Below are 14,332 nucleotides of genomic sequence, written 5' to 3' on the forward strand. Positions count from 1 at the left end.
TCTGTGACTTTGGCCAATTGTTTATAGCATTTGGGTAGAGACATGTACCCATATAATTTAAGTTCTGCGGGTGCTTTAGTCCTTTATCTCTCCAAACTCCGCCATGACAGTCCAACTTTTAAGGATATCCATGCTTGTGTCCAGATGGTTAAAACAAATTGACCGAGGTACTAATTAAGTCACCTGTGCTCAAGCATGGATGTCCTTAAAACGTGGACTGTAATAGCGGAGTTTGGGAACCTCTGTCATAGACCATTAATAATATATCTGCCATGTTTACTAACACCATTAACTACTAACTCTGTGCACATTTGCAGAAGGCGCAGTGAGAAGTGCAGATCCTGATGACGTGTTTGGTAAGTTGAAGACAATTAAACTTACATTGTGATTGCAATGTGCAAGGTGCCGCTTCTCAGATGCAGCACTTGCCGTGAAGCATAAGACTATATGTAAGGATGCCATCACTGTTAATTACAAACCCAATGGATAGTTTAAAATGAAAAGGAAATTCTATAGAGTAGTAAATAAATAGCAAAAACAAATATAAAACTTTGGCCAATATAATGTCCCCCTTATTTCTACATAGTTTATTATTACCTTCCAGAATAATATTCACTGCTAAGCATGATCAATGTTTTTTTCTGTCCAACAAAACATATCATTGTCATTTACTAAGCTCTGCGCAAGTACCGTCATGATTGTTCAGGTGTGCGACACTGCATGTGCTAAGATCTGAACTCCTAATATAGTGAATATAGAGGGTTCCCCACAAGATGTAAACCATTGGTGAGCCACAAAAACAGGAAGACCAGATTAGAGTTTGCCAAACAACATCTAAAAAAGCCATTACAGTTCTGGAACAACATCCTATGGACAGATGAGACAAAGATCAACTTGTACCAGAGTGATGGGAAGAGAAGAGTATGGAGCAGGAAAGGAACTGCTCATGATCCAAAACATACCACCTCATCAGTGAAGCATAGTGGTGGTAGTGTCATGGCGTGGGCATGTATGGATGCAAATGGAACTGGTTCCCTTGTATTTACTGATGATGTGACTGCTGACAAAAGCAGAAGAATGAATTCTGAAGTGTTTCGGGCAATATTATATGCTCATATTCAGACAAATATGAATTGTTTTCAGAACTCATTGGACGGCGCTTCACAGTGCAGATGGACAATGACCTGAAGCATACTGCAAAAGCAACCAAAGAGTTTTTTAAGGCTAAAAAGTGGAATGTTATGCAATGGTCAAGTCAATCCCCTGACCTGAATCCGATTGAGCATGCATTTCACTCGATGAAGACAAAACTGAAGGGAAAATGCCCCAAGAACAAGCAGGAACTGAAGACATTTGCAGAAGAGGCCTGGCAGAGCATCATCAGGGATGAAACCCAGCGTCTGGTGACGTCTATGCGTTCCAGACTTCAGGCTGTAATTTCCTGCAAAGGATTTGCAACAAAGTATTAAAAAGTGAAAGTTAGATTTAGGATTGTTTAGCTTGTCCCATTACTTTTTGGCCCCTTAAAAAGTGGGAGGCACATATAGAAACCGTTGTAATTCCTACACCGTTCACCTGATTTGGATGTAATTACCCTCAAATTAAATCTGAAAGTCTGCAGTTAAAGCACATCTTGTTTGTTTCATTTCAAAGCCATTGTGGTGGTGAATAGAGGACAAAATATGAAAACTCTGTCAATGTCCCAATATTTATGCACCTGACTGTATATACGATATGCATTATCTTTACTATTTAAATATGTTAATGAAAATTGATCACAGCAGCGCAAGAGCTCATTCACTTAATGCACTATTGCTTTATTTGACGTAATCTAGACCAGAGGTTCTCAAACAGTGCATGTTTTCCAGGTGTCCTCACAGAATCACAAGTGAGATATTAGCTCCACCTGTGGATCTTTTAAAATGTGTCAGTGAGTAATGAATACACCTGTGCTCTTGCTGGGTGACCTGCAAAACATGACCTGTGTGTGATCCTGAGTGCTGAGTTTGAGAACCACTGATCTAGACTGTCGCCCCATTCACAATACATCCCAATGCATAGGCTCTAAGTGATTGAATTAGAAGAGAAAAAGCAAACCTAAAATAAGAAGTCATGCACAGATAGGCAAAAGAAAGAAAGACAATGAAAACGTAATAAATTGTGGACATCCACTTACTTTTTTATGTTAAATAAACTTCACACTGTTTGTAACCTCCTGTTCCCAAGTTGAAAATAAGATGATTTGCAAATCATTGTTAATTACTTTTCTGCTGTCTTCTTATCGACAAATAAACCCAAATTAAAATTAGTTCAATGCTAACCCATTTACTTGTGAGCTGTAGATTACAGCTGACCTTTATCTATTTCAGTTTGAAAAGGTAGCAGGCTGGAGTGCGGTATGAAAAGTCGACATTCATGATATGTCGACAGGTTCTGAATGTCGACAGTCACAAATATTGACATGGTTTAAATGCCGACATGTTCATTTAACATGTCAACACCATAATATTGACATACAGTGTTCTGCTCATTTTAGCCTATCCCTAAATATCACACAAAAATGTACTGTCGACATTCTGGTATTATTATTATTAACACGTCAGCATTTTAACCATGTCAACATTTGTGAATGTCAACATTTTATTCTTGTCGACCTTATATCCATGTTGGCATTCCGACTGGATCCCTGAAGGCTGGGCCCAGACATACGTGTCCAATCCTTATCCTATACAGCATGAACTTTTCACTGAGTTTATTGTAATGTAATGAACTAACACACTTTCTAAAAAAAAGAAAAAAATTATAAAAATGTAATCCGATGGACGTATATACCCGCACTTTCTGAGAAGTGTTTGCTTTGCTTTATGGCAGTTTATGCAAGGGTTGGGTACAGGATGCCGGTGCTCAGAATCCTGGCGGTCAGAATCCCGACGCTGGCATTCCGACAGGGTTAGGATACCAACACCTGTCGGTAAGTATCCTAACCGTACTACTAACCCTCCCTCCCCGCAGCCTACACCTAACCCTCCCTCCCAGTGCCTAAACCTAACCCCCCGTGCAACCTAAACCTAATCCTCCCCATCCTAGTGCCCCTGCAACCTAAACCTAATCCTCCCCATCCTAGTGCCTAACCCCCCCTGCAACCTAAACCCAATCCTCCCCATCCTAGTGCCTAACCCCCCCTGCAGCCTAAACCTAATCCTCCCCATCCTAGTGCCTAACCCCCCCCTGCAGCCTAAACCTAATCCTCCCCATCCTAGTGCCTAACCCCCCCTGCAGCCTAAACCTAATCCTCCCCATCCTAGTGCCTAACCCCCCCCTGCATCCTAAACCTAATCCCCCCCCCCAGTGCCTAAACCTAACCCCCCCTGCAGCCCAAACCCCCCCCCTCTAGTGACTAACCCTAAAGCCTCCCACTAACCCCACTACTTACCGTCAGGATGTTGGCACCAGGATTCTGACTGGTGTTGGAATTCCGGCGCGGGCATTCTGAGCGCTGGCACCCTGACAGCCGGGATTGAAACTACATCCCGTCTGCAACATTCAGTAAATATACAATGGCGTTCTCAGGAGTGTCCATTTACGTACATACAGCAACATATTTAGCGTCGGCAGCCTGCTTACTACCTTACGCTAATGTGAGTATCCACCTGTCCGGCCGGCACATCCACTGTTTTTCCATCCGCAGCTGTCATCATTAGTACGGCAACTTACACCAACCCCATGCTGGGTGCAGGAGATCCGTCTGAATCCGGCTTCTTACTGCACCTCCGCCCAAACAAGTCGGCCCACACGCCCATGACACTCCCAGGAGACACTATGTTCTGTGCATCTCCATAGTAACAGATCCATCAACAGATGTATAACTCCACACTCTCAATCCCCTGCTGCACACAGGGAATCGGTATTTTGCAAATCATATTACTAATCAAGGGAAGGATACTTTCGTTAACAATTGCAGTAGACATCTCCTTTAAAACAGCATTAAGCTGTAGATGAATGTGTTATGTATAAGCTCGTAGAATGTAGATGAATGTGTTATGTATAAGCTCCTAGACTATAGATGAATGTGTTATGTATAAGCCTGTAGAATGTAGATGAATGTGTTATGTATAAGCCTCTAGAATGTAGATGAATGTGTTATGTATAAGCTCCTAGACTATAGATGAATGTGTTATGTATAAGCTCATAGAATGTAGATGAATGTGTTATGTATAAGCCTGTAGAATGTAGATGAATGTGTTATGTATAAACTCCTAGACTATAGATGAATGTGTTATGTATAAGCTCATAGAATGTAGATGAATGTGTTATGTATAAGCTCATAGAATGTAGATGAATGTGTTAGGTATAAACCTGTAGAATGTAGATGAATGTGTTAGGTATAAACCTGTAGAATGTAGATGAATGTGTTATGTATAAGCCTGTAGAATGTAGATGAATGTGTTATGTATAAACCTGTAGAATGTAGATGAATGTGTTAGGTATAAACCTGTAGAATGTAGATGAATGTGTTAGGTATAAGCCTATAGAATATAGATTAATGTGTTAGATATAAACCCGTAGAATGTGATTGAAGGTGTTAGGTATAAACCTGTAGAATGTAGATGAATGTGTTAGGTATAAACCTGCAGAATGTAGATAAAGGTGTTAGGTATAAACCTGTAGAATGTAGATGAATGTGTTAGGTATAAGCCTGTAGAATGTAGATAAAGGTGTTAGGTATAAACTTGTAGAATGTAGATGAATGTGTTAGGTATAAGCCTGTAGAATGTAGATAAAGGTGTTAGGTATAAACCTGTAGAATGTAGATGAATGTGTTAGGTATAAGCCTGTAGAATGTAGATAAAGGTGTTAGGTATAAACTTGTAGAATGTAGATGAATGTGTTAGGTATAAGCCTGTAGAATGTAGATAAAGGTGTTAGGTATAAACCTGTAGAATGTAGATGAATGTGTTAGGTATAAGCCTGTAGAATGTAGATAAAGGTGTTAGGTATAAACCTGTAGAATGTAGATGAATGTGTTAGGTATAAACCTGTAGAATGTAGATGAATATGTTAGGTATAAACCTGTAGAATGAAGATGCAAGTGTTAGGTATAAGCCTATAGAATATAGATTAATGTGTTAGATATAAACCCGTAGAATGTGATTGAAGGTGTTAGGTATAAGCCTGTAGAATGTAGATGAAGGTGTTAGGTATAAACCTGTAGAATGTAGATGAATGTGTTAGGTATAAGCCTGTAGAATGTAGATAAAGGTGTTAGGTATAAGCCTGTAGAATGTCGATGAATGTGTTAGGTATAAACCTGTAGAATGTAGATGAATGTGTTAGGTATAAACCTGTAGAATGTAGATAAAGATGTTAGGTATAAACCTGTAGAATGTAGATGAATGTGTTAGGTATAAGCCTGTAGAATGTAGATAAAGGTGTTGGGTATAAACCTGTAGAATGTAGATGAATGTGTTAGGTATAAGCCTGTAGAATGTAGATAAAGGTGTTGGGTATAAACCTGTAGAATGTAGATAAAGGTGTTGGGTATAAACCTGTAGAATGTAGATGAATGTGTTGGGTATAAGCCTGTAGAATGTAGATAAAGGTGTTAGGTATAAACCTGTAGAATGTAGATGAATGTGTTAGGTATAAACCTGTAGAATGTAGATAAAGGTGTTAGGTATAAACCTGTAGAATGTAGATGAATGTGTTAGGTATAAGCCTGTAGAATGTAGATAAAGGTGTTAGGTATAAACCTGTAGAATGTAGATGAAGATGAATATGTTAGGTATAAGCCTGTAGAATGTAGATAAAGGTGTTAGGTATAAACTTGTAGAATGTAGAAGAATTTGTTAGGTATAAGCCTGTAGAATGTAGATAAAGGTGTTAGGTATAAACCTGTAGAATGTAGATGAATGTGTTAGGTATAAGCCTGTAGAATGTAGATAAAGGTGTTGGGTATAAACCTGTAGAATGTTAATGAATGTGTTAGGTATAAACCTGTAGAATGTAGATGAATATGTTAGGTATAAACCTGTAGAATGTAGATGAATGTGTTAGGTATAAACCTGTAGAATGTAGATTAATATGTTAGGTATAAACCTGTAGAATGTAGATGAATGTGTTAGGTATAAGCCTATAGAATATAGATTAATGTGTTAGATATAAACCCGTAGAATGTGATTGAAGGTGTTAGGTATAAGCCTATAGAATGTAGATAAAGATGTTAGGTATAAACCTGTAGAATGTAGATGAATGTGTTAGGTATAAGCCTGTAGAATGTAGATAAAGGTGTTGGGTATAAACCTGTAGAATGTAGATGAATGTGTTAGGTATAAGCCTGTAGAATGTAGATAAAGGTGTTGGGTATAAACCTGTAGAATGTAGATAAAGGTGTTGGGTATAAACCTGTAGAATGTAGATGAATGTGTTGGGTATAAGCCTGTAGAATGTAGATAAAGGTGTTAGGTATAAACCTGTAGAATGTAGATGAATGTGTTAGGTATAAACCTGTAGAATGTAGATAAAGGTGTTAGGTATAAACCTGTAGAATGTAGATGAATGTGTTAGGTATAAGCCTGTAGAATGTAGATAAAGGTGTTAGGTATAAACCTGTAGAATGTAGATGAATGTGTTAGGTATAAGCCTGTAGAATGTAGATAAAGGTGTTAGGTATAAACTTGTAGAATGTAGAAGAATTTGTTAGGTATAAGCCTGTAGAATGTAGATAAAGGTGTTAGGTATAAACCTGTAGAATGTAGATGAATGTGTTAGGTATAAGCCTGTAGAATGTAGATAAAGGTGTTGGGTATAAACCTGTAGAATGTTAATGAATGTGTTAGGTATAAACCTGTAGAATGTAGATGAATATGTTAGGTATAAACCTGTAGAATGTAGATGAACGTGTTAGGTATAAACCTGTAGAATGTAGATTAATATGTTAGGTATAAACCTGTAGAATGTAGATGAATGTGTTAGGTATAAGCCTATAGAATATAGATTAATGTGTTAGATATAAACCCGTAGAATGTGATTGAAGGTGTTAGGTATAAGCCTATAGAATGTAGATGAAGGTGTTAGGTATAAACCTGTAGAATGTAGATGAATGTGTTAGGTATAAACCTGTAGAATGCAGATGAATGTGTTAGGTATAAGCCCACAGAATGTAGATAAAGGTGTTAGGTGTAAGCCCTTAGAATGTAGATGAATGTGTAAGGTATAAGCCCGTAGGATGTAGATGAATGTGTAAGGTATAAGCCCGTAGGATGTAGATGAATGTGTAAGGTATAAGCCTGTAGGATATAGATGAAGGTGTTAGGTATAAACCTGTAGAATGAATATGACTGTGTAAGGTATAAGCCCGTAGGATGTAGATGAATGTGTAAGGTATAAGCCTGTAGAATGAATATGACTGTGTAAGGTATAAGCCCGTAGGATGTAGATGAATGTGTAAGGTATAAGCCTGTAGAATGAAGATGACTATCTATGGTATAAGCCCGTAGGATGTAGATGAAGGTGTTAGGTATAAACCTGTAGAATGAAGATGAATGTGTTAGGTATAAGCCCATAGGATGTAGATGAAGGTGTTAGGTATAAACCTGTAGAATGTAGATGAATGTGTTAGGTATAAGCCCATAGGATGTAGATGAAGGTGTTAGGTATAAGCCCGTAGTATGTAGATGAATGTGTAAGGTATAAGCCCGTAGGATGTAGAAGAATGTGTAAGGTATAAGCCCGTAGGATGTAGAAGAATGTGTAAGGTATAAGCCCATAGGATATAGATGAAGGTGTTAGGTATAAACCTGTAGAATGAAGATAACTGTCTATGGTATAAGCCCGTTGGATTTAGATGAATTTGTTTGGTATGATCCTATACGCGAATTGTTAATTTTTATTGATGTTTCATCAATTATTATTTATATTGTAGACTTTAGTGAAGCCGTCCCAGAAACAGAAAGGCTGGATTCTAAAGCATTGAAAACTCGGGCTCATCTGATTGTAAAGAGCAAGAGACAAAAACCGTCCAGGACCAGGCTAGGGGACAGCATTAGCTCCACCGACGGAGAAGACAGCATTGAGAGGAAGGTACGGCTCAGACTTTTATACCTCAGTTGATCCCAGTCTATATTGTTCCTTCTTCTATTCAGCAGCAAGTTAAATGATGGTATTTTCTGAGATGGGAGTAAATTGCGCATATCTTCCTCCAAAATTGCGTGCACGTAATAATAGCATGTATTCATCTGTACCGAGGGTTTTGCGCTTCTCGCGATGTGACCCTCCCTATGTTTACACTTGGTTTGCTAATAGCCACCAGCATCAGTGCACTTGCTCCTATTCTGTGCTAGTTGCAAAAGATATGTCTAGAATCAGGCATACTTACACTGCACCATTCAGTGCCATTGGTTGCGTCCCATCCCTGGACTCATCACACATGATCACCAGAGAATAACTTGTCATGATAAATTAATCTGCTAGTCTAATATACGTCATGACGGATACATACTGGAGAATGTTCAGGGGAATTTGACAATTGAAAGCTAGATGTAGCCCCAGATATGTACCCCTTATTCCTGGCTGCTGTATAATGTCCCCAGAACTGCCAGCTATTCTCCCCCATTCCTTTTCCCCTACCCCATCACATGACTGGTGGAGTATTTGGTGGTACAGTAACTTATTGCTAAACCTGACCACATGCTAAGCAACAGGAATAGGGTTTATTTGGTGGAGGGAGCAAGCAGCTTAATCACTGATGGCTTCACTGGGGCCTGTTAGTCCACCATAGGATGACACAAGCTAATTACCATGGAAAACGACAACTTCCTTATCTTTACAGAATGTAGGTAATTTCTGAAGCACACCCAATGTGACCTGCACAACACCACCCACCGGTGTGCCTGCATGGTCCACCCAAAGCACTTTCACTCACTCTCAAGATTGCTATACCTTTTGTCACCAGGTGGAGGAGCTCTTTGCTATTTTTTTCTATGACACACTGTCTGGTCATGACCAAAGTGCATTTGTAGAGACAACCATGACATATAGCGCCCCCTAGGGCTGTGAGTTTTTTGCTGCATTCTCATGAATTAAACTTTAGCGCTTGCAGGAAACAGTTGACTTTTTCAGGCCTTTGCAATAGGATCACGATGACTGAAATTAGCCGACACGACTCTGCAAAAGACTTTCATTCCAGCTCTTCTTCCATTTTGTGTTTTATGCAGACTAATAAACCAAATGTTGTGTGTTTTAGTGTGTGAGATTGTCTTCCTGAGTGCAGTCACTTCCCAGCATGTGACCATTCCTCCCTGTCTCTCACTGTCTCATCTCACTGTCTCATTGCATGTCTAACTCACTCCAATTGTCTGCTGTTTCTCTCACAGTGCTTCTTTCTGTGGCCGGCTGTAGCTCGCAATACGTGTCGCTTGGTACAGTATTTTAGTTCCATATATTCTACGTTCATCATGTAATATAGTGACAGCCCTGTGTAGAGGAGTATGCTTTGTGATATGTACATTAGTCCTCGTATTGCTTATGAAATGTCTGCGACTTTACCTTATAAAGCATATACTGTATGTAAGAGAAACTTGTATTTGTTGAATTCCAACTCTCCTCCTTAAATTCTATTCAATAACAAAATTAGCAATTTGTATACATTGTTGCTTTATGCTTTTAATAAATAACGGGTACAGTAGTAATGTGTTAACATATTAGGAAATTAATGCATTCAATTGATTTTTTTTTGTTTTGTATTTTTGTTGCTTTTTGTTGCTTTTACATAATTGCTTTATTGTTGCTCTCAAACTGCTGCTGCCAAACTTACTTCACCTTTGAGCGTCCTTTATGTCCATTATTATTTTAATTTATTGCTGTTTCTATTTTACGGTATGTTTCATTGTGTAAGTACAGTCACATGACGAACAGCTACAGCTATGAGTTAATAATACAGTCTGTGCACCATTAGATTGCTAGGGCTACCAGTACACAGTACCTTACTTTACTGTTTGCAGTTTATTTACTAAAGAAAAATAGATATGTTCCCATTTTGGTCACACAGAGAAAGATTGTGGGATAAACTTAACTGTGACCAGTAAAAGTAAACTTCATAACATAACATTAACGTGACAATTCTGGAAGAGGGTACACTATCACAATATTGAGAGAAAACAAAGTGACAGCTTAAGATACAGCACCACCTACTGTCCCTCCAATATACTGTAGCTACTCAAGGCCTACTAGCCTGTAGCTGTAACCTGTGGCTACCACACAGGTTACATAAGGTTCTGCTAGTGGGGTCGGCAAATTACAGCACACCTAGGATTCTATGAGATTCCCTCAAATGTAATTTAAACTTAAAACAATGCGCTAAAATTTATTATCGGTGCCTTTACTGTACAGTCTGCTGATTTATTATAATGAGTAATATCATCAGTATTATTACTGTGAAGGGATGGAAAAATATATAGCTATATGGTAGGCTCCATCTCTTTTTAAAACTATGCCACAATGATAGATTTTCATGTGAATTCATCTATTCAGTAAGACTGTGGCTTGGCCAAACTGCTTCTCGCCAACGGCTGTGGAACAACAAGTCCCAGCATTTCCTTGTTATTCCTCTTTAACGTAGCAAACTGCTCTACTTCGCATTATTCAAGTCTGAAACCAACACACATTGGTTTCATTATGTACCATGCTGTCATATTAACGTCTCAGAGTCTGAAAACAGTCACATTGTTATATTTAGTGTCTAGTTTTTCTCACCATGGGGGTAGTTGTAGCAAACATTGGAGAGGGATAAAGTACCAACCAATCAGCTCCTAATGCAATATAATTGAATTGTGCTTGCAGAACATGACACTCAGCAATGACTTCAGTGCCAGCAGCACCAGTTCAGCAGACCTGAGTGGTCTTGTGGTGGAACAGAAGTTAGCGGAGAGGTCGCATTCCTTGGCGCTCTCCTCCGATGAGGTAAGGACCTGCTGGTTTTCTCCACCTTCACAGTTTTTTCTACTATTATCCACTGGCATTTTGTGACCTAAAATGTTCTGTCACCATCACAGGGGAAGCAAGGCCTTCCACACAGGTGTGGCTTATGTTTAATTAAACAAATACAATTCAGCAATGGTCAGGGTCATGTATAAAAATGCTGGAAAGCCCAGTGGAATGTATATCCATGACGTGAATGTATATTCTGTCCTAGGCACAAGGCGTTGTTACTCTGTGCAGGCTACGAGCAAACCTACCGTAGGGACAGGGCGCGGCTCTTGGGGCTTTCCACCAGTTCGGTCGAACAGGGGCACCACCCAATAGAGGGCGCAGTCCTCCCGCCCGTCCCGATTTCAGCGGGGCGGTCCCGTTTTTTCAGGCACTGTCCTGCTGTTTCACCAGCGGGCCGAAGTGTCCCACAGGCAGTCGGGAGGTTGGGGACACGCATCGCCACAGCTCTGCTAAGCTGATATCTAACAGAGGCTGCTCCCACACATCATTCACCTCTCCTGACAGCTGTGTTACAGATATTAGCTGTCTGAAGTCATGAATGGGGAACACTTTGCTGCTGTGTGTGCTAAGGCTCTAACTTCCAGTGTGTTTCACTTTATTTCCTTTCATACTAATTGATTTTTCCCATCATTTCTTTCATGCTACTTGTAAAGAGCCTGGATATGATAGATGATGAGGTGAGTCTTTCCACTATCTGCCTCTTCTTCCTAAATCCCACGGGACATTGTAGGACACCTCTGCTCTCACCCTATGCTGTACTGTCCCCGCTGTAGGAGACGTCCCACCAGTGCTGGTCCAGTGCAAGATTCCACTGATTGTGGTTCCATCATCAAGTATAGTACTGAGATTCATGCCTCTCGCCTGAAGATTGTCTGCTCTCTGTCCAAAATAGCCACACACACTCCATTCATAGATCGCACATAGATCACACATAAACCACATATAGACCACGCATAGATCACATATAGACCATGCATAGATCACACATACTGTAGATCACGCCATAGATCATGCATAGATCACACATAGACCAAACATAGGTCACGCATAGACCATGCATAAACCACATATAGACCACGCATAGATCACATTTAGTCCACGCATAGATCACACATAGATCACGTATAGATCACATATAGACCACGTATAGACCATTACATCCATGCTCCCTACTTTGTAGGCTAGTTCTCTAATAGCTCCCATATGAATGAATGATCTGCTTTTGAGCAAACCATACATACTGTACTACATGCATGCTATACCTGCAAAGTCCCACTTATATACAGCCCTGTTATTTTATGTCCTCTATTGTAACTTCCTCATCACATCCGATCTAATATAACGAGTCAACGCAGTGGCTCAATCATCCATTACACCCTTCTGTTCTTCCTCAGCATTCATTATATGTTCAAGTTTTACCCCATCATCTCTTTTATATTCCTCTTCAATACCCCATTATTTGTTATTTTATCCTACACTGCTTTATATTTAATTCATCTCCACTGCATTCCTCCATCATCTCTCCTATGTTCCTGCACTGCTCCATCATCCTGTCTAGTCTCTTTTTCTTTCTTCCATTCTACTGCCCGGCACTGCTCAATCATTCCTGCTACTGTTTAACTCTTACCAGCCACCTATTAACTTATTATAATCCCCTGAATCATTTCCTGTGCTGCTGCTCCGTCATCTAGTCTAATCTTCTATGAAGCTCTATCGTCCATTCTACTCTCCTGTGCTGCTGCTCTGTCATCTGGTCTAATCTTCTATGTAGCTCTATCATCCATTGTAAACTCCTGTGTTGCGGCTCCATCATCTAGTCTAATCTTCCATTGCATCTGTATCAATTATTGTACACTTCTGTGCGCTGCTCCGTCATCTAGTCTAATCTTCTATGCAGCTCTATAATCCATTCTACTCTCCTGTGCTGCTCTGTCATCTAGTCTGATTTATGCATCTCTATCAGCCATCGTACTCTCCTGTGCTGCTCTGTCATCTAGTCTGATTTATGCATCTCTATCAGCCATCGTACCATCCTGTGCTGCTGCTCTATCATCCACTCTAATCAATTCTTCTTTCTTCCATTCTTCCGACCTGCACTGCTCCATCATTCCTGCTACTGTCTTACTCATCTCCGCCATCTATTATAATCTCCTGCACATATTCATCATCCATCTACTCTTGTGTGCCGCTGCTTCGTCATCCAGTCTAATCGCCTATGCGGCTCTATCATACATTCTACTGTGCTTTCTTCTGGTAATGGAGGATTAAAGCCATTTTGTCCTCATTGGTCTCTCTACCATGCGTTCTATATCATTTCATTAACCCCATCATTTCTGCTGGCTGATAAGTAGATAGAAGTATCTGTAAACTTCCAGAGTATCACAATTGCTTCATGACTTTGTTCCAGATTCTGGATGAAGGACAGTCTCCCAAACATAACCCGTGGCAAAGCCGTACTGCCCTAGAATGGAGCACACAGCAAGTGGCCAACTGGTTAACGACGCTTCACCTGGAACATTGTGTCGCAGAGTTCACTGCCCACAATATCAACGGGGAGCAGCTGCTCCAGCTGGACAGTGCCAGACTCAAGGTAACAAATTAGCTGCATCAAAAAGACTTAGCGGCTTTGAAAAGCGCCGATTAGTAAATGTAGCCTGATGTCTCTTACGATACCTAGTGATATATTTGGTTTGAGTACAGTCCAGGATAGTACTGTAGTTACCACACTCTCCAGTCACATCTCAGTGGACGATTTTACCTAGGGGCTGCGGGACTGCAGCCCCCAAGTAAAATCTGCCACTCGTAGAGACTACCAAACAGTGGTAGTGACTTCTCATTGGAAGCGCTCCCTGCTGGTCCAGCCAGACATGCAGTCCCTAGAGGGAGGTGTTTTGCAATAGCAGAAAGAGTGGTCCCCATGGGAAGCCACTGCCCTATTACGGCAGCCCTATCTAGCTCCTAGGGGCTGCAGCTGATGCAGTCCCTAGAAGCCAGCCTGTTTTGCTAGCAGCGCCGGACTTGAGCCACGCCCCTTTATTTAGACTCCTGGTGACATCAGCTTTCAATCACTGGGACGACAGGGAGGAGAGGGCTGCATAGACTGCAGCCTATGACTTGCAGACCCCCTCAGCCAGACAGGTAAGGAGCCGCCGTTGCTTTTGACTGTGGAAATGTTGGCAAGCTGAGACAATTTTAAATATTCTATGATCACAAATGTGTTTATTAAAAGCAAAGTATAGATGAATTCATCACAGAGCACTCTGAAATTCTGCTAAGTTAACTCTACCCAGACTTACGACTCAGAAGGGTTTATTTATCTTTACAAATCTATTGATGTGCCTAATGC

The 14,332-nt window shown here is 40.3% G+C and overlaps 1 protein-coding gene across 1 annotated transcript in view; it reads left to right on the forward strand.

The window, feature by feature from the left end:
* Positions 1-14,332, forward strand: part of LOC148508904 (neurabin-1-like) — a gene marked incomplete at its 5' end in the record, with an annotated part of 141,170 nt that overhangs the window by 121,108 nt on the left and 5,730 nt on the right. Inside the window, 5 exons of the mRNA XM_088443851.1 lie at positions 318-356; positions 7,922-8,079; positions 10,837-10,956; positions 11,640-11,663; positions 13,394-13,576. Coding sequence (XP_088299977.1) covers positions 318-356; positions 7,922-8,079; positions 10,837-10,956; positions 11,640-11,663; positions 13,394-13,576 — 524 coding nt within the window. The remainder of the gene's footprint in view (positions 1-317; positions 357-7,921; positions 8,080-10,836; positions 10,957-11,639; positions 11,664-13,393; positions 13,577-14,332) is intronic.

This window comes from Taudactylus pleione, unplaced genomic scaffold, assembly GCF_031769625.1.
Source record: "Taudactylus pleione unplaced genomic scaffold, aTauple2 ptg000335l, whole genome shotgun sequence".
Classification (NCBI taxonomy): Eukaryota; Metazoa; Chordata; class Amphibia; order Anura; family Myobatrachidae; genus Taudactylus; species Taudactylus pleione.